General features: G+C 39.2%; 1 protein-coding gene across 2 annotated transcripts in view; it reads right to left on the bottom strand.

The window, feature by feature from the left end:
- Positions 1-4234: 4234 nt before the first annotated feature.
- Positions 4235-20921, bottom strand: part of LOC119653636 — a 32520-nt gene continuing 15833 nt past the window's right edge. For both annotated transcript variants that reach the window (XM_038058418.1, XM_038058417.1), the window contains 3 exons: positions 8029-8635; positions 7022-7425; positions 4235-5723 (listed from right to left, as the gene is read on the bottom strand). In XM_038058418.1, coding sequence (XP_037914346.1) covers positions 4383-5723; positions 7022-7425; positions 8029-8635 — 2352 coding nt within the window. In that variant the 3' untranslated portion in view covers positions 4235-4382. The remainder of the gene's footprint in view (positions 5724-7021; positions 7426-8028; positions 8636-20921) is intronic.

Here is a 20921-nt window from a genome sequence, read left to right as displayed (position 1 = left end):
GTGGATTATTTTTTATTTGAGTTACGTTTCCGACCGATGGTCAAAAGAAAGGATGTATTTCCAGTACAACTAGTCTGCCACCTGGGGTATATTTACCAGTTTTGTTGTACCAATATGTGCCTCTTGTCAGGTTCAGCTGTCTGTATATTGGAGTGTGCTCTTGGAAGCCGCTCGCGTTTGTTCACCCCACGACGATTGTCTAATGATTATTCAGGGCTACTACTGGGAGGTATGAACCGTCTTGATTCAGACATGGACAAGGATCGTCACTGGCTGTTGCCGAGTTAAAACCTTTACCTTGTGTATCTGAATCCATTCTATTATGTTGTAACAAAGCAGAGTTTTTCATTTTGGAGGAACTATTAGGTTGTTGCAAACGAAATGTCGGATTTTTCAATGAAGTGAAGTTAGTTATGATTTTAATGTTTAAAACTGCCGCAAGGTGACTCTGGTGGTATGGGATAATTGAGTATAAATAGTCGTTCATTCGATCAAGGAGTCATTTCAGTTTCAATCGTCATTGAAGTTCCAAGTAAAACTCAAAGAAAAAAGCATGGAAGGGAGTCAAAAACGTCTACTTTTTCTATATGAATTTAAACTTGGTCACAACGCAGCGGAGGGAACCAGAAACATTTGCAGAGCATTTGGAACTGACGCAGCAAACGAACGAACGACACAGCGGTGGTTCGAAAAATTCCGATCAGGCGACATGACCCTCCAAAGTGAACCTCGTGGACACCCAGGACCATCGATCGACAACGACGAGTTCCGTTTGATAGTGGAATCTGATCCCCGATCATCGATTCGTGACATTGCAGAGAAAATAGGCGTACACTATTCGACAGTATCTCGGCACTTACAACAGCTTGGAAAGGTGAAGAAGCTTGATAAGTGGGTTCCGCATGAACTCAACGAGCAAAACATGGCGCTGCGAATGGAAATATCCAGTTCTCTACTCAACCGCAACAGGAACAATCCATTTTTGCGCAGAATAGTGACATGCGATGAAAAGTAGATATTGTACGACAACCGTCGCAGATCAGCGCAATGGCTAGATGCCGATCAGCCTCCACAACACATGCCAAAACCGAGCCTTCACCCGAAGAAGGTAATGGTAACTGTTTGGTGGTCTGCATCTGGAATTATTCATTATTCGTTTTTGGAGCGTGGTGAAACAATTAATGCAGAGAAATATTGTGCCCAACTTGATGAAATGCACGAGAAATTACGTGTTCAGCGGCCTAGATTGGTCAACAGAGATGGAGTGATACTGCTCCATGATAACGCCCGACCTCATGTTTCCAGAATGACGGTCCAAAAATTAAATGAATTACGATATGAGACTCTTCCTCATCCACCATATTCACCCGACCTCTCCCCAACCGACTACCACTTTTTTAAGCATTTGGATCACTTTTTGGCGGGGAAACAATTCAGCAATGAAGTAGCTGTCAAAAGTGCCTTTGAAGAATTTCTTAGCTCTAGAAACCCAGACTTTTACGAAACTGGAATAAATGCCCTTGTATTTCGTTGGGAGAAGTGCATTGAAGCTGCTGGTTCTTATTTTGACTAATAAAATTAATTTTCATAAAAGTTATAGTTTTTTGAAATTTTACTCAAATATCCGACATTTCATTTGCAACAACCTAATAATATTGTCAGAACGATATACGATAGCGTAAAATGTCACGTACTGCATTGAGATAAAATCTCAGAGAAACTTGGAATCCGCCAGGGCTGCATCTGTCCTATAATGCCTTTTCCTCGTTATCCGTGACGTGCTTCATACTGCTTTTGTTGAAGGCAGTGAAAGGTTCCAATGAATGATCCACGCATTAATAGCGCCTCCCCCACATTCTCTGCTTTGTATAAACTCTGAAAGAGCAGCTATCTCAAGCCAAAATAAATTGAGACTACATCCGCCAAAGGTATTTTACGAAATTTTCATATAGCTTTGAAGGCTTATTCAGTGCACGAGTGCATGGTTGAGGCAATAACAGGGAAGTGCTAGCTCATTTGTAAAAGGCTATCATATATTGCGTCAGCCAAACTGTATATTCACCGCTGCAAGATTATACTTTGTATTCGGTGAGATTACCTCGGAGCAACATAAAAACTTAGTGAAACAATCACAAGCGATCGATACCATACGCAATTAATGCACTTGAATTGAGCAACGAGTAAAGGGATTATACAGTTTAACGATGCTTGATCCAATTTTGCAAGAACAGTCGGCAGCTAGAAACGTTGAGATGGGATGTCCTACTTCATCTGCCGTAATCCTCAAACGTTGTTTCCCCTCACTATCAACTGTTTCGGATGGAACACCAGAGGCTCACTGCGAATAATTTGGAATCAAAATACTCGACCATGAAAAGGAAGACTTATGTGGACAAAATCGGAATACCGGAAGCTGGACGTTTCAGGTATAAAGGTTTTGTATTCATCTTGTGTTCAAATTCAAAATATTCCTTGATATATCCAACTTCGCCGTTCATATGAATTCACTTTATATGATGATGACATCATGCACGCCTTGGAATGCAATAAATTTATGTGAAATGCAAAACTTTGGCCTTTTATAATTCGTTAATAATAGTAGGACTTCCCTCAAACTTTTCAAATTTATGTATTATATTAATACTTTTAATGCTACTGATTGCTTGACAAGCAGATTGACCAAAATTCTGGACGTGAAAAAAAAGTGAGCGCAAATTGATAGTGAGCCCAAATAAGCTATTTCTAGACCACTCGCCCGTCAATATGAAACTTGCCAGCGTACCTATAACAAGGATTAAAGGTAAGAAATTAATCAACCAGCTGCTGGAATTTCCGAAAGTACATATAAGGCCGTCATATACGAAACAACTCACTTGAAAACGAAAGGTGAAATAGAGAAATGCTGTTGAAATTCAACGAAATACTACCACTACTCCCCGTCCGTGCGTTGCCAATCTTCTCAAAATAGTACATGGCAGAGAATGGCATGTGCATAGATTTCCAGACTTAGAAAACCAATCGGCCAGAGCAAGTCGTTAACTCCATGAAACCCTCGTGAACCAACGGGAACATGAATTATAAAGCTACGTACAAAGCTTATCGCTTACAACATCAACTGTTATTTCTCCTGTGGAAACCTACTACAACTGGATAAGGAGTGATGAGGAAAGAGAAGACATCTACAAAGCACCAAGAAAAGTTATTCCTCCTCCATTTACAACAGATGGACTTTCCAAACTGGATCTAAAGAAGAAGGCATAGCCTCATCATGTGGAAAATCTTGAAGAAACTCATCATCTCATCTATTATCCTAAGGCTTGGAAAACTTCAAAATTACAATGATTCCTAGACCCAGGGAGTATTCTACAGGCCCATTGAGTCTTCCAGTCATTCTTTCGAAGGTGTCTAAAAAACTGCTGAATAGAATGATTCCTCAGCACCAGTTTGGTTTTTAAGAGAAACACAGCACCAATGAAGGAAGTTCACAGGATCGTTTCTGAGATAAGAAATGTTCTAGAGGATAGAAAGTATTGCTCGACGATCTTTTGAACGTGGCGCAAACCTTTAACGATTCTGCATCCTGACATATAAAAACTGTAAATATCCACAAAAACAGACAATAAGAAAGATCTCATTCCAGATAAATATACAAAGGAAGAAGGCTAGCTTCACATCTTCGAACTTGTCTAAATAGCGCAGTATCAGCCGATTTAAAAATTTCACTTTCTGGAATCTAGATAAGATGCTTGCCAACCGAAACAAAAGGTCAAGTAGGGACGCCATTATCTTTTCACTGTAAGCACTTTACAGCATTTTGCGAATATATCTTAACTTATTGTCAGCGCCTACAAACCCACGACGTGTCTGACTAGCGCTTCCCTTCTAACCAAGAAGTAGAAATTTGGATCGATGCGGGGATCACTCGAAATATGGTCTTTTTCGACGCAACAATACTTTAAATCATAAATGTATAAAGCCTCAAATTTCTTTTTAAAAAAACCATATGAAGTGAATTTTCGAACAATTGCCAGTGTTCCTAATTCGCTAAATGACTGTTCATATCATTATTCAGTCTTGTACAATAATCCAAATCCATCCGCATTTACCATACTTACCTAGTTAAATTCAGTTTTATCATATTCAGTTCTGTTGTGCTGAGAATTATTATTGCAGCCATCATTGGTTACAGGAAAGATTAGAAAAAAAGGGAAAATAAAACGAAATAAAACAAAAGTTTAGATATTTCTATGTCTGCGGTATCTTCTTTATTTAGATTTCTGTTAAAATTAAAATTATTATTTTCCAGCACAAAGTAAACCTTATATATATATGTCTGTAGTAAAACTATGTAAGAATGGAATTCTTGAATTTCAAGTAATATTCTAATATCTGTTGCCAGTATGCATATTTCGGTTAAACTGTGCTGGATTCATTTGATTGGATCGATTGTTGAATCCTTGATTGGAACCGCTATTTCCGAAATCATTTGAGCTCCAATTATTGCCACCACTTACCATTGGCATTCCACTGCCAAAATTGCCGCTACCTGACATGTCTGATGAATTTTTGGAATAATCAGATCCGCTATTGAATTGGCTCCGACCCGAAACCCCTCCACTTGCATTTTTATAATTAGCTGATTGATTATATCCAGATGACCAAGGTCGTACGCCCCCAGATCCACTTCCAAATGACGACTGTGCCGCATTATCCATCTGGTTGTCGGATCTGTTTTGAGCTCCTCTATTGAAAGCTAACTGACTACCGCTTCCCCTGTTGTTCAGAACATCGTTGTAATCCATTCCATTCCCGCCACCTTGTCTGTTTTGGCCGCCCCCCATCTGCATGGCATTTCTACTCGGGCCCATGGTATTTCCCATTTGCATATCCCCTTTATTTGAAATACCACCAATGTTACCACGGCCTCGATTAGCTCCAAAACTTGGGGGATTTTGGCCAACGCTTCCGGTTGTATCTCTCTGATTCTCTGCTCTGAAGGAAGCGTTATTGAAGCCAGCGTTAGTGAACCCTTCATTTCCGCTGAAGTTGCGACGGTAGGTGTTGTTATCTTGATTCGATGCTGAGCCGCTCCCACTCATGCCACTGTAATTGCCACCAGTGTTTGATCCATATGACATACCACTTCCACTGTCGATATCCACCCTTCCGTAATGAGAAGGACCTCCTCCACTCATTTGGCGATTATTAACACCACCAACTGGCGGAGCATTCATAGTACCTCCTCCACGGTTAGAATAGTCATTTCCACTATTCTGATTAGAAAATCCGTCGCCACCGTCACCTCCTCCACCATAGTTGCCAGAGACCGCTGGCCGATTGAAACTTTGATTTGATGCCATTGTTTGATTTGCTCCAATGTTCTCATTTCGATAGTTTCCACTGTGCCAAACGCCACCTCGATTTCCACCGCTGAACTGATTTGGATATCGATTAGTGTTCTGAATCTGATTGTTGTCATTATACTGATTATTCCCACCACCTGTGCCTGATGCAACAAAGTGGCTACGGCCGCTGTTCTGTGCTCTGAATTTTTCGAAACGGCGTACAATTGATCCAATTTGGTCAACCGCTTCAAGGACCGCAGGAATTTTGCGCTTCTCTACGAGATTAGCAATTAATCGACCTTTGAGTTTTTCCTTCGCAGTCATGAGGAATACATAATATTCATTTTCCATCAGCAAAGTATACGAATTTGGATTACTCTGGAATTGGTCATATGGTAATTGTGTAAAATAAGCGATTGTATCGTAATTATTGAAATAGAGTTTTGTTATTTATAATAAATGATTTTTTCTATTAAAATATGCGCGAAGAATTTGCATTGCAAATTACCTTACCCATAATATTTGATTGAGCAAAAACGGTTGGAGTTAACTCTGCTCAACTTTCTGCTCAACCTTCCTAACCCTTGGGCGTTACTTCGAAAGTCAATTTTCCCGCCTCTATGGCATCTTTATTTGCGTCTATTACTTATTATCTGTGCAGATGTATAGTCTTCTGATTGTTCACTTAGACGTTAGAGCTTTTCTCTGTACTGCACTACTCAAAAAGGTTTATATTGAACGGAGACCCACGAAATTTAAGCAGTAAGATCAGTGCAGATTAAGCACCAGCTTCACTTTTGTAATCTCATTAGATTCGACCAAATACTGCAAACAAGGAACTGCCGAATAATATTATGGATCCAGAAATCCATTTTATTTTGCTTATTCATAAACTCCTCTCTTCCCTTTTAAAAGAGTACTGCCCTGTGTTATGCCAACTGTTACTATCTTTACATGGTTGAATTGCGCTATAAGCCTTAATTTTTCCGTTGTTAGTGAGAAACACAGAATTTGTGACTCGTGTTTCAAACTTCGGATTCCCCTCTCTTAGTCTGTTGTTCGGAATGATTTCGTTTTGTTCTTTCATTCCGATTTCTGAAACATTTATGTTTTGGCTTTCATCGAATTCGTTTATTTACACCGTTATAATTCAAAACGCAACAACTCCCCTTAACCGTATCGGCACAATCTTTCTTGGAATATTACTCTTAGCTGGTTTACTTCAGGTTCGTACCATGGTACCCAAGCAATCAAACCATATGACATTTTCAATCATATTTCGATACTGTTGTTGTCAACATTGAAGTGATATCTTCACCTATCACCCTCCCTGATTTGGAATGTTGGTAGTTTGTCAGTTTGCTCTAGAACAACAACTAGGCACACTTACAAAAACTTTCAATCAGGCACTTCAAAATTACAAGTGCAGATTTATATGGTTATTTTATCATTTTTAAATGGAACAAGTAATCGTTCGGAATTCTATCTATTCTTCCTTCACTGGCTTTTTAAAGTTTTTATTCTGAACTTATAGTGGTCACGATGGAGTAGCGGCTTCTTGTCCACACTTTGCCCATTTCCAAACATAATTTGTTAACGCAAATTTTAGAATATAGACATAATATGATTTCATTGCAGCTATAAAAAATATAGAATTTAAAATTAACATTATATACCTTTTCCGTGAGAACAGCTCGACTCAATAGTTGTACTGCTTGCGGTCCTAAACTGCCTAAGTGATCTTCAAGGGCAGTAAGAAGGCGCATAACACTGCAAACTGTTATCGACTCATCGGAATCAATGTGACGGGACCTCTTTGGTATCGGTGGTCCATCATAACTACGAGACCTGGCCCTTGGTTGGCGTGATCGAGGGGAAGGCGACCTTCTACGAGGCGGCGATCGTGAACGTCTTCGGCGCCGAACTGGACTTGGTGACCGGGCGTCATATGACAACTTCAGTTTCCTCTTTGTTTCAAATTTTTGGCGAACGATTTCTTTAGCATGGAACTCTTGCAGACGCTTCTCCCAGTATGGAATCCACTCTTTATTAAAGTCATAAGTATGGGGGTCAATTCCATCTGAAATATCAAAAAATATAAAAGTTGGCAAAGATTTTCTTGAATGTAGATTGTTATACGATTGAGCCCCGGTTGCAAAATGTTTATCATGAGTTTATTCTACGTTACTACCTCTTCTCGAAAGGAAAGGTGCAATTTACAAAGATGTGAAATATTTTAAATACAAATTTTCATAAAGAGCAACCCGAACTCAAATGTCTTTTAATTTTTCCATATGAAATTAAAATACAAAGTTCTGTCCTCCTTAAAATATCTTAATTCTGTGAATACATTCTTTCAGTTCTGAATACTGGAGAGGTTCTGTAAAAAACAATTAGTTGTTATGATGATCAGGAAACGAAGACCCAGAAGTTTTGAACAATTTTATCCCACTTCGGAAGATAAACAACATCGTTCCTTTCTCGCCTTTGTTTGTTGCTTTGATCTTTTTCAGGTAATTCAACTTATCTAGTTTTCTGTATTATTGAAATCTTTTAAATGTTACTAGATTTCTGATAACCTACAGAAGTGTAATTAAAACAGAATCCAAGCTGCCAGCATGTTGTATTGATCACAGAAAAGAAACATAACGTAACAACTTCTATTATTATCCTTTCATTTTACCTCTCTCCAATTCATCGGCTCGATTATGCCAGAATTTCTTCCATTCACTCTTATATTTCGGATGACTTTCCAAATCCCTGCGATATTCCTTGCTGTATAAATCTTCCAAATCGTCCAATATCGCACCAATCATACGTCGATATCGATCCCAAACTTTCGGATCATCTTCAATTACTCTCGATGATCGTTTCGATTTCCTGGTATCTACCGGTAATCTGCCTTTGTCTCTTGTTCGAAGCGATCTTTTTGGTCTCTCAGCTTTTTTAGCTTCGTCCTCTTCAGGTTTCACTTTCATATCACCCAATTTTTCATGTGCTTTTTTCAAATATTCTGTAAGCATTTCATCCGTAATTGTTATCGATCTCTCATCATAATGTTTTTTGCTACGGGCTTGCTTTTGGTAAGTGAAACGATTGATTTTAAAATCACGATAATTTACAAACTTGGGTTGTCTTTGACCCTTCTCTGCTTCAATTTTCTTGTAAATTTCGCGAATGACCTCTCGGATGTGCTTTTGCTGTTGTGACATCAAGGGCGTACTCCAGCCTAATGTTCCGTCTCTAATCATATTTCGTAATTTTTTCCAGGTTTTTGGAAAATGAATGTCCTATAAGAAATGAGAAAAATTTAAGGGTGTTTTGTCTAATATGACTAATAAAAGGGACTCTATTCGTGCCGTCCTTATAGGAACCGGCGAGCAACGATCTCCCCGAGTTTAATATTAATAAATTTTCGTAATTTTTCTTTCATGGTAAAGTACTTAATATTTCACTTTTTTCGCGGTGCCAATCTTGCAAACGAACTTACCCGAGTCGGCTATGCTAAGTATGCATTCCAAAGTGCATAAAGTGAACTGCAACTTCATCAAAACCCATTATATTTACCACCATGGGTAATGTAGCCTTACCAAACCAAAGTTTCTACGGGTTAAAGCAAACGCAAACATTAATTAGTTGACTTTTTGAGTACCAAAATCAGACATTCCACGGAAGGAAACAGTTGATGGACGTCATTCAAACAAAACTTAAAAAGTGATACTAAAATTCGATATTAAACTGGCTTCCTAGGTTGAGAGATTCGAAAATCATATTTATGCAGCTTTGACATGATATAAGAAGATTGGACTATGGATAATTTCCTGGCTTTCTTGTGTAAAGAGTTGAACTTTCGGCAAAAATTTTAATCTCGATCGATTACAAAATTAAATGGCTGAGAGTAAGGGAAGGGGATCAATGATAAGTAATAATGTACCGCACAATCTAAAAAACTTGATAAAAGAGCACACTAATGTTACATTGGCTGGTCCACTACCAAATACTCGTCTAACCTTAACGTCAATAGTAGTCGGGCAATATTATGAACACATTTTATCCCTGGAGAGATTTTCACATTAAAGGTTCTCCTGAGTGATCTATAGATGTTAATTTTCAAACACACATACGAAAATGTTCGTGTAGTGCCAGTTACGGACCGTTTGGCATTGAAAAATGCTAGTCGCACACATGTTCCTCCAATTTATTTTATAATATAAGGTCTACAAATAAGTTCTGTCGGTTTTCACAATAGATGGTGTAGCTTGTTTGTTATTCCATTGATCCACGTTTCCAAACATTCATCGGAAAGCTACTGTCAACAGGCACAAACGTCGGTATAAATTATTTAATTGAAGTGTAAACAACAATACTTTTTTCATCATCGAAAATGGCCAATTTTGTACCAAATAATGTGTTTTTGCGGGGAGTTCTACTTCATTATTTCAATATGAAGAAAAAAGCAACCGAAAGTCATCGCATTTTGGTGGAAGTTTATGGTGACCATGCTCTATCTGGGCGAACGTGTTAGAGGTGGTTTGAACGGTTTAAAAGTGGCAATTTTGACTTGGAAGACGAAGAGCGCGCCGGACGGCCAACAATTTTTGAAGATGAAGAATTAGAGGCATTGCTCGCCCAAGATCCATCGCAAACGCCAGAAGAACTTGGAAAAACACTTGGTCACCCAGCAAGCCATTTCGCACCGTTTAAAAGCAATGGGAATGATCCGAAAGGTCGGAAATTGGGTTTAGTATGAACTGAAGCCAAGAGACGTCGAACGCCGTTTTTTCACGTGCGAACAACTGCTCCAACGACAAGAAAGGAATTGTTTTCTGCATCGAATAGTTACTGACGATGAAAAGTGGATCCATTACGATAATCCCAAGCGTCGGGCAACGTAGGGATACCCCGGCCATGCCTCATCGACGACCAAAGCGAATTCATGGTGAGAAGATCATGCTGTGTATATGGTGGGACCAGCTGGGTATGGTATACTATGAGTTGCTAAAACCGAACGAAACGGTCACGGGCAAACTCTAACGACATCAAATGATGCGTTTGAGCCGCGAACTCAAGAAAAAACGGCCGCAATACCAGGAAAGGCATGATAAAGTTATTTTGCAACATGACAATGCTCGTCCACATGTTGCACAGCCCGTTAAAACATATCTAGAAACGTTGAAATGGGAAGTCCTACCCCACCCGCCGTACTCTCCAGACATTGCTCCTTCTGATTACTATTTGTTCCGGTCGATGCAGCATGGCCTGGCTGACCAGCACTTCTCCAATTACGACGAACTCAAAAAATGGCTCGATGAGTGAATAGTGGCCAAGCCGGCCAATTTTTGGGGCGATGGTATCTATGAATTGCATGAAAGATTGAAGAAAGTTGTGGCTAGCGATAGGCAATACTTTGAACAATGAATGTATAACCAATTTTTCACAATAAAGCTTCAAATTTAAAAAAAAACCGACAGAACTTATTTGTAGGCCTTATAGTATTTTTATATTTATTTTGTTTATTTTCAAATTGAGTGAAAAAGTACTTTAAAGTGGTAAATAAACCGAAAATGTTAAGGCCATGAATGAGCGAACTCCGGACGATTTAAATGTTAGCACTTCCGCAAGGAAGCTGAAAATGTCTACAATGTTTTATGCTTTTATGGAATTGGTTATAATACCGGCAAAGTTATCAAGTAACGTGGTAACGGAATGCCGAGTCAGTCCCTCCTGCACGAACTGATATTTGGTCGAGAACTCCCGCGGAAAACGGTGCATTCACGGTCTGCCCAGGAGGTAACAAAATACCAAAAGTTCGGTTTTCATCCTAAACTTGCTCATCCGGGCGAACACCAGGTTGCGTTCCCGGTAACCATATTAGAAAGAATATTTGGTTTTTCTTTAATGGCCCGAACGAAAGACTTAACCGACGAACAGGGTCCAGAATTTATTTCATTCCCGTCACATTTTCGACAACACATTTTCGTCATCTTCAAACCCTCAAAATACACTTGAACAGCTCATGGCAGTATCTCTAGGCCGGCCATATTGAAGATTTCCTTCGCGGTTTCCCATGTTTAAAGCAAAAGTTTACACTGTAGGACTGATCGACATTGTTTTGCATGATGACCGCATGGCAATTCCAAACGGTGTACTCACTCTCCCTGGTAAGTGGATTTCATCACCCAGGACACTTGACTGTTCCACGAACAAACCACAGGTCAAACCGACCCATCGATCGGAAACGACGATGGCTTGGTTCGATAGGTGGTAATATGATGGCCTCTAGAATCTTTCGAGAAAAGTGGCGAATTCAATCTAGACGAGCCGACCTCTAAAAAGAATATATATCCAATTGGCAAACATGAATGATACATGCCACAATGGCGTCCGGGAAACCGAATCATTGCGCGATGCTGTGCATTTGTACGATTAACTGAAATACAATACTCGAAAAGATGCGACAATGTCCAATCGTGGCAATATCTATCAAAGAAATATTAGATGCACTCAACACGGGTATCCTATCAAAGTTTCTTTCGCGTTCTGTTTGCACAAGCAATGCGAACCAATAAGCGATAAATCAACATCCTCATCCATAACTTTCAGCGTAAAGAACCGACTTGAAATTTCAAGGACTCATACTCAGATAGTTATACTTAAAAAAAGTGTAGTAAAAAAACGAAGTTTTCCACAGTTACAGGTTAACCCCTTAAGGTTGTCAGTACATCTGGCATGAAAAACCCCAGACCCGTGTTTCTTCATTTTCCTTGAAAAGTTTTATCTTCATCTACTATCCTAGTGTAAAAAGTGGTCATCTGCGGTTTTTTTAATTAACCACGGCTGTGGTCTTGAAAGTGAAGAAATTGAGTGAACTTTCAAAAGAAAAGCCGGCAAAAATACAACTAAATCTAAAGATGAAATACCAAAGTTATTGAAATGTTCGCGGTGTGTGGCACAATGTGACATTAAACAGTTTAGGGAGACTTGTTCATACGAAAAGCAAAAGGGGAAAGAAAACATTTTTCCTTGCATCTATTACGGATCGTGAAGAACATCGTCTGAAGTTATTGCGGCTCTGCCAGAAGAAGATAGTGCGCCTCGTCACAAATCACTGAACACAATGCGTTGATTAAGAGGTAATAACATCATTTTGTTAGATTGGACCACACACTCCACAGATCTGAAAACCATCGAATACCTTTGAGTTGGGAGGTTGATGGAAGTAAAAGGTAAGGGAACATACAATTGCTTGAAAAACCGTGCTTGCAAAGGTTGTTATTCGCGAATGAAGCGACAAAACTGCGTGGGCCGAAAAGGTTAACTGCCGCATTAAAAGCCAAGGGTAGAAAAATAATATGTTTTAAGGTTTTGTGTAAAACATTCCATTTCTATTCTCTCCGACTCCGAAATGCCATACATATCGATATCTGTTCAAATAATGCTAATAATAGTATATTACTATAATTTTCAGTAATTGGCCGTGGAACCCCCTTAAATTCATCCTAGAATCACGCAATTTTGCAGCTAAGTAGGCTATAATATTGAGCATCCTATCAAGCTTCATGGAAATCGCATTATTATTAATAAAGTGATAAAAGTTAAAATTGTCGCTTCTGGGCAAATTCAAGACTTCAAAAGTCAGTTTCACGCGAAAATGGATATTCTCACATAATATATACATATATTGCGTGCTACTAATGGGATAAATGTCCCATGAAATGTTTTTATAAAAGGAATACATAAAACCTTTCATGCCCGTAGTGTTCAGCTTCCGGTTCCCCAACTTGTTTTAATTATATACTAATATTTTAGACCACTACAAGAGTTTCATTTTCTACCATAAAAAAAACAAGCCGAAAAACCGGGAGCTTCAGATATAAAGGTTTTGTGTTTATCTTGTGTGAGAAACTTCTACGCACATTTTTCTATCCGTATATAGCAACAAATCCAACATATTCCTTCATAAGAGATTCCTCTGCCACTCCATTTCCCCTGAAGGAATACAGCCCGACCCAGACAAGATCCAAGCAATTACAAGCTTCGCGCGCCCGAAGCGAAGGAGTTGCGGAGGTTCTTGCGCATGCTAAACTTCTACTGTCGTTTCCTGCCCGAGGCCGCCCAACACCAGTCCGTTTTGAACGCGTACTTGCCTGACCCCAAAACAAAGGACACACGAGAGATCGGTGGTCTGAAGAGGCTGTCCGCGCGTTTGAGAAATCCCGTCAACAACTGGCCGACGCTACACTCTTGGTATTTCCTCTGCAAGATGAACCCTTAACCGTTTTTGTTGATGCATCTGACATCGCAATAGGTGCTGCCCTTCACCAAAAAGTGAATCAGATCTGGCAGCCGTTTAGCTTCTTCTCTAAGCAGTTGAACCCTGCTCAACGGAACTACAGTACCTACGATCGCGAACTGCTCGCTGCGTACTTGAGCATCAAATACTTCCGCTTCTCCCTAGAAGGCAGGCCGGCCGTTCACAGACCATAAGACTCTCATGTATGCTTTGAAACAAAAGCCCGACAAAGCCTCCCCTCGTTTGCTTCGATACCTGAGCTTTATAAGCCAGTTTACGTCAGACATCCAACACGTGTCCGACAAGGACAACATAGTTGCTGACGCTTTGTCTCGTGTGTCCAAGGTTAACATCCCCGCCTCACTCGACTCTCAACTGTTGCCAAGGCGCAGGAGGATGACGCAGTACTTCAGTACGCCTCAAATACAAATTTCGGGAGTTGCCCATCTTCGGCTTGAGCCTCTCTCTATGCTGCGAAGACTCGGAAAAGGAACCTCAGCCATACACTCCGGCCACCTTTCGCAAGGAAGTGTTCCACGCGGTTCACGACTTAGCGCATCCAGACATCAGGACACCAAATCAGTTAGTCACCGAGAAATACTTCTGGTCCTCCATGAACAGAGGTGTCAACTCCTGGCCCAGAGAGCGCATCGGAAGCCAGAAGTGTAAAGTCACCAGGCATGTAAGGAAAGAAGTGGACTCATTCCCCCGCACCACGAAGCGGTTCCACACCATACACCTCGACATAGTAGGACCTTTGCGAGACTCGCACTGTTACAAGCATTGTCTTACAATCATCGACAAGTTTAACCGGTGGCCTGAGACAATACCTCTGAAGGACATTACGGCGCATTCTTGTGCCGAACCCCGCTGTCGAGAGTGCAGTGGTCATTACTGACCAGGGAATGCAATTTGAGTCCACCCTTTTCTCGGAGTTAGGCAAACTCCTGGTTTTAAACGCCAGCGGATTACGGTATACCACCCGCAATCCAAAGGAATTATGGCACGCGACGATCCGTCCTGGGCTCAAGTCTTGCCTCTCATCCTACTCGGCTTTCGAAAAACCCGCCGAGAGGAATTTGCTGCCAGCCCCGCGAAGCTGGTATACGGGGAGAACCCAAGGCTCCCAAGTGATCCGGTCTTCGACAAGAGATTGAGTCTCACAGAGTCGGGATTGGTGCGTCTGCTGAGGGACAATCTTCGACGCATCAAAGTCGTACCTCCCACCTGACACTCGTCCGCACCTGTCTGTGCGTCCAAGGAATTGGACACATGCACGCACGTCCTGGTCAGGGCGGATGCCGTCCGGAAGCCGATGCAACCTCCATATGAAGACCCGTACCGCGTTCTCGAGCGGGGAGAACATTTCTTCCAGCTCCACAAACACAAAAAGGCGGTTTCCCTGTCCAGGCTGAAGCCCGTGTCCGCCCCAAAACAACGTCGCGTTCGCTTCGCAGTCCCGGGTTCGGTCGCTAAAACCCCTTGGTTTCATCTGGGGGCGGAGTGATGTGGCGCAGCAGGATTGGCAACATTCAAAATTTATTTCGAATGTTGCGAATACTAGCGGATAGATGAAGCCGCCGGCGCTCTCCGCGCGTTTTAAAACTCGCCACAGGAGTGGAGAGCCAGCAGTGAAAAAGCGCCATTGGTTGGAGGCAGAGGGATAGCATGGAGAACAACCGGTCTCTTCTGCTCCAGCCTTCACCGCAGGCAGTCGCGTGCGATAGTTTTTCCTTCTCCACTTATTCATGGCTACGGCGTCTTGTGAAATACTTGAATAGCAAAAAAAACAACAAACGAATTGTGCACGTATATCGGGGCATCGAGAAGGAGGAAAGTACAAACGATTTGCATTCGATAATAACTACCCGTTATTATAACCGAAATACTGTGCGCAGCTGATTCTACATAAACATTGGTTATAGGAGACACCCTCATTCATATAATAACCCGCTTCGTTAGATCAAAACAATATATTACATTGATCGGGTGAATTGTTTTCATTATGGAATAGGACTGAATACATTATTGTCCAAAATTTGTGGAAGTAAAGATTCGCCTTTGACGTGGAAGTACGTTAACTTCCCGAATTCATTTGATGATCCTCTCTTGCATCCAACAACTTAGTACAGCCTGGTAACCTGAGTGACACAATAACCTTGCTTTATTTATGAGACGAATTTCTATGCGATATACCCCACTGAGTCATTAAATGATTCTTAAAGTCGTCCGAAATAAGAGATGTGCACAAAAATAACGAGAATTTTATAATTTCGCGGTTTATATTAGCTTGACTCACGTCATATCTTTTTGTTTTCTGAAAATCCGATATATTTTGATGGTCTTTCTGTGTTTTAGGACTCACGATTTATTACAATATTTACCAAAAAAACATCTACAGAATTTTCAACGATGAAGTATATTTCCAATAAAGAAATAAGTTGATGATGAAAAAAGGTTTCAGTGTTTTCAAGAAAGCGGACCCCTTGGGCATCAGTACTTTACCAACCGATAATTAGAAGAAATGCAATGAAAAACCGAATCATCAGAGATGATCAGCTGTGGATATCAATTCATAAATACACGAGTAATGAAACCTCCTTGAATGTTTTAGAATAAGATATTTGATAGCCTTTAATTGAATTCTGAATAAAAGCATTGCGGAATGTAAGTTGAAAAAAAAAACTGCCGTATCAATTATTTATACTGTGAAACAGACATCGATGCACAAAATGAATTGCCAAATTTATTTCAAACAAAAGAATGGATATTAAATGTCGATAGTTTCCAATCTTGTTTGATTTAAGCCACGTTTAGAATTACTAGCTCACAATGCCAAGCTGCAATAAAAGAATAAATATTTGAGAAAATATCAACACTTAATATAAGGGTAAATGGACCATTCAAAGGATTTTCAAAAATATAATTACAAGTCAGAGGCAGTAATTTCGACGCTTCAAATATGAAACATTTGTGATTTTCTTATGTGAGGAACTTCGAGTGCAAATCTGTTTTTCTATAGTATTATACAACCCACAATGACTTAGGGGGCAGTAAATTCAGACAAAAACTCTACTTTAACCTACTATATAATAATTGTACTAAGATTAGTAGACTATTTATGATTTGTAAATCTTTGCAAACTTTAGTATTCATGAGGTGAATTTAAATCAATTTCTAGTAAACTTCCCAAATATAATTAAATACTATCATTAACTTTATTTGGTAAGATATCGCTATGGGATTTGTCCCGGAGCCCAAACATCGGTACTATTTTTTTCTGATTTCCACCCTTCTTTACATGGAATAAACTTATGTCAATCATTCGTCATATCACTGTGTGCGTTTTACATTCTTAATGTCTACCTCATTTCGTGCCTAAGGTCTATTTCCAAGAAAAGTGCATAATGTCTGCATGTGACAAATGATTTTGATAAGGGTTTGTTTCAAACAAAGTTTAAAAAAAAGCACCCTTATTCAATAAAAATATTTACAAACATTTCAAAATAATTTATAAAATTTCTTAAAATGTTGTACCAAATTCGTTTTATTAATAGCCCATAAAACTAATTTAGTATGCAGATTACTGCTTCGTTCCAATTTAGCGCGATCAAAATTTATTTCGGATGCACTCGCATAAAACTAAACAGAAATTCTGGCGAGAGAACGGAGATGACGATGAAATTTTACAAACTGTTTACGGTTCAACGAAATGTTTATAAATTTTCGTGACATTCACGTGCTTGCCTTCCAGACGGGCATTTTAAAGATATAATGAAATTTGCGACCAACACACAATTAGAGAACATTTATGAGATGTCTATGATATGCATTTGTCATAAGAGCGATATAAAAGTGCCTAGAAAAATACGAAAATATCCGAATTATAATACTAGACATAGACAAAATTGAGTCATTAAGTCGCGATAATTAATAGCAGTGAATTTGGAAAAGTCGATAGAACTGAGAAAAAGACAACTGAATCAGATTTTGACAACTGGTTTATTTTTTGTTCCTGACCTCTCAAGGACAGTTCATTGATTCTTTAAGTTTTATGATGTTTCTATTTTTACAATCGATCTATATAATGATTGCTGAAATAGCCAATAACAGTTGTGAGTGCGCTTAAGAAAGCACTTCGTGCAAGGTATACTTTTAGACAAATTGGATAAACAAAATAACAATTTGTCAAAGGTATGGAATGATTCTTCAGATCCGTGAAAAAATTAAAAGAAATGTATAATTTATGACAATTTCCTTGGTGGTGGAAAAAGGGGGTGGGAGAATTTAAATGATTGGAAGCTGTTTTTTATATATATATAATAGAATTATAAAATTTTGACACACCGGGTACCTTATAGCAGAAAATGAGGACTTACTGTAGTTTCCTGGACAAAGATGAAATTACCACATAAGCTTTCTGCTTTTTTACGAGGATTTAACTGGTGAATATATTGCAGGTAATGAGTTGTTCATATTTTAAAGCATAAGTTGTTAGGTAGGCATATTTAGGTAGCTGCGTCGCTGTTGTTTTCGTCTTTCTAGCTTGCTTTCACTCTCCAAGAGCAACTAATTTGAAATATTTTAGCTTGTTGCTTTTTGAGCCATGAGGTTTCTTTGAGATTATAGGAAACTAGAGTTGATCAACAAATGGGTGCTCAGAGAAAAGATAGACTAAAAGAGGAAGCATCCTAAAACTGCAGAAATAAATGATAAATGATCTTTCGCTAGCACGCCGTCGAGAAAACTGAAATATCAAGACGAAAAACACATTCCAGAAGACGGTACACTACAATGTTACACTTTACATTAGAGACTTTTTGAGTTTCCTTCATCTCCAGTTTCAATCTTGGAGTGATAAAGTAGTTGGAAGGACTCCGGAGAGTATTAGGCAGAAATTGCTGAATAACAGTGGACGTCGGTCATTATCGTGGACAAACGGTCCAAAACTTGTTTGTAAAACTCGGCATTGACAGTCTGATCCTTCAGAACAAATTCGTGGTGAATGATCCCTTTGCTATCGAAAAAATGAATGAGCATTGTCTTCACTTTCGACTTTTGAAACCGAAACATTTTTTAAGGCGGCGTGTTTGGACCACATCATTCTGCGCTCTGGCGCTTTGTTTCGGGATCATCAGCGAACCACCAGCTCTCGTCACGTTATTATCGACTCCAAGAAATTTGGATCATTTCGAGCAGATCTTGGGTCTGACGCTGTTCCTTTTATTCGGCACAAAACGCGGGCACTTTTCTCTTCTTCAAATGTTTTGAATGATTGTAAAGTGGAATTAAGCGAGTTAGCCGAGCTCGTTGGCATCCCAAAAGAATGGGTGGACAAATTTTCCACGATGACATGAAAAAGTAGTCCGCACGGTGGGTGTCGAGTTTGCTGACTGTCGAATAAAAAAAGAAGCAGTTGATGATTCAACGGTCAATTTGGCGTTATTGCAGCGTGATGGGGAGCAATTTCTTCGACGTTTTTTTTGACGGTGGGTCCATTACCATACTTTTAAGCCTTTATGCACGAATATTTGGGTGGCCGATGATTCCTTTTGTAATAAGTTGTTAATGTAGATTCACTTTGTTAATCTATTTAATTTAATGCGATACTGTCATTCCATGCACATATGCCTTATGGTGCAATCAATTTACGGAAAAAGGCGAAAAAGACAACTGTGACGTTATTAATAGTAAGGTTTCCACCAAACTTGCCGATATGATGTTCCATATTATAGCCTACATTAATGCAGTCTTATAATTGTAGCATGAACTTAAGAGGGGTTTCCAGCCGGTTTCCGAAAAAATATTAATTTACAATTATTAGCCTTATTTCAGCAGATCATATAGAGTGTCTAAAATCGCATGGGTACACCGCTGGTAGTTTCTCAGAATGGCCCCATAAAATAAGTTACCTCTCCTGCAATTGGTTTTGAAACTAATATCTGACTTCGGCTACTAATTGAAATTCTCGATTTAATACCCCATGCGACTGTATTTGATGACAAAAAAGTGCATCCCCCCTCTCTTGCGGTCAACATAAAACCATGGCATTCATTGTATTCGTGTGGATTCACAGTTGCCCATTTCCACCAAATTTCATATCAGTAAGTGTAACTGTTCTATTCTGAGAGAAATGTGCGTGACAGACAGTAAATTGATTTTAATAAATTTTTGTTTTCTACAAAACTTTAAAACGGCCCCATTTGGCGAAGTAAAAAATCTGTACCTTCACGATGGCCAATTGCAATTCGAACTGGTTGCTCACCCGCCGTATTCTCCGGACTTGACCCCAAGCGTCTATAACATAACATAACATAACATCAACATAAAATAGTTCCTACAGTGAAAGAGATTCACATCGACCAATGAGGTCATCGATCACCAACGAAGTAATCTCAATTTTATTAATTTTTATGTACGACATGAACACGACTCAGTCGACATGAACATGACTGACGCTGGGACTCGAGAATTCACCACAGATCAAAAGGTCTTGAATATAGCCATTGAAGGTCGAACGACAATTCTATGTAATTTGATTTTTTTTTCAAAAAGTTTTATTTCAATTGTTCTTTTTTAACTATTTTTAAATTCGCTTGTCATGATTTCTCGAAAAGTTAAGAACTGATCTAATTCAAATTTTGCACATTTCTTCAAGATAACATTGGGTTTTTGAAGGAAGAACATTTTTTTAATAAGTAATTTTACAACTGCAACAGATTTTGTTTCTCTTCATTCAAGCACAAGCCATACACATCTACTACTAATAAAATATAATAAATTTTTTTAAATTTCAGATGCATTTGTCATGAGTTATTGTGGAATCACCGATACAACTTTTTTCTAAGCATCAAGGTAAATTGATGTTTTAAAATCTGAATTTTCAAATTACAATTTCACAAAGTACCTTCCAAAGGTAAATATTTCATTTGATATATTATCAAAACCTTTTTGGAAAAAAAAGCTTTTTTTTGAGCTTCCAGAACCCTCCTCACTCCTTAAATTATATACCGCGCATGCAACGACAGAATAGCTGCTCAATCTATTTCCTATATGAACAGAATAGCCGCTTAATCTGCCTTCTACAAGAACAGAGATCACGGGCTCGGTGCGTGAGAGGAAACGCCTGTGGTAAGGAGAATACCAACCGGAATTAATGATAACGACATGAGCATGACATATCGAATTTGTATTAGGTCAATACCCAGTGAAAAAGATGATTTTCATAAACGTTAATTATCAAAATAACTACATTGGAAATAATTTATGAAAGTGAATCACAC

Source organism: Hermetia illucens, chromosome 4, assembly GCF_905115235.1.
Source record: "Hermetia illucens chromosome 4, iHerIll2.2.curated.20191125, whole genome shotgun sequence".
NCBI classification, from domain to species: domain Eukaryota; kingdom Metazoa; phylum Arthropoda; class Insecta; order Diptera; family Stratiomyidae; genus Hermetia; species Hermetia illucens.
Note: the sequence above shows the minus strand (reverse complement) of the source record. Positions and strands in the feature narration are given on the sequence as shown.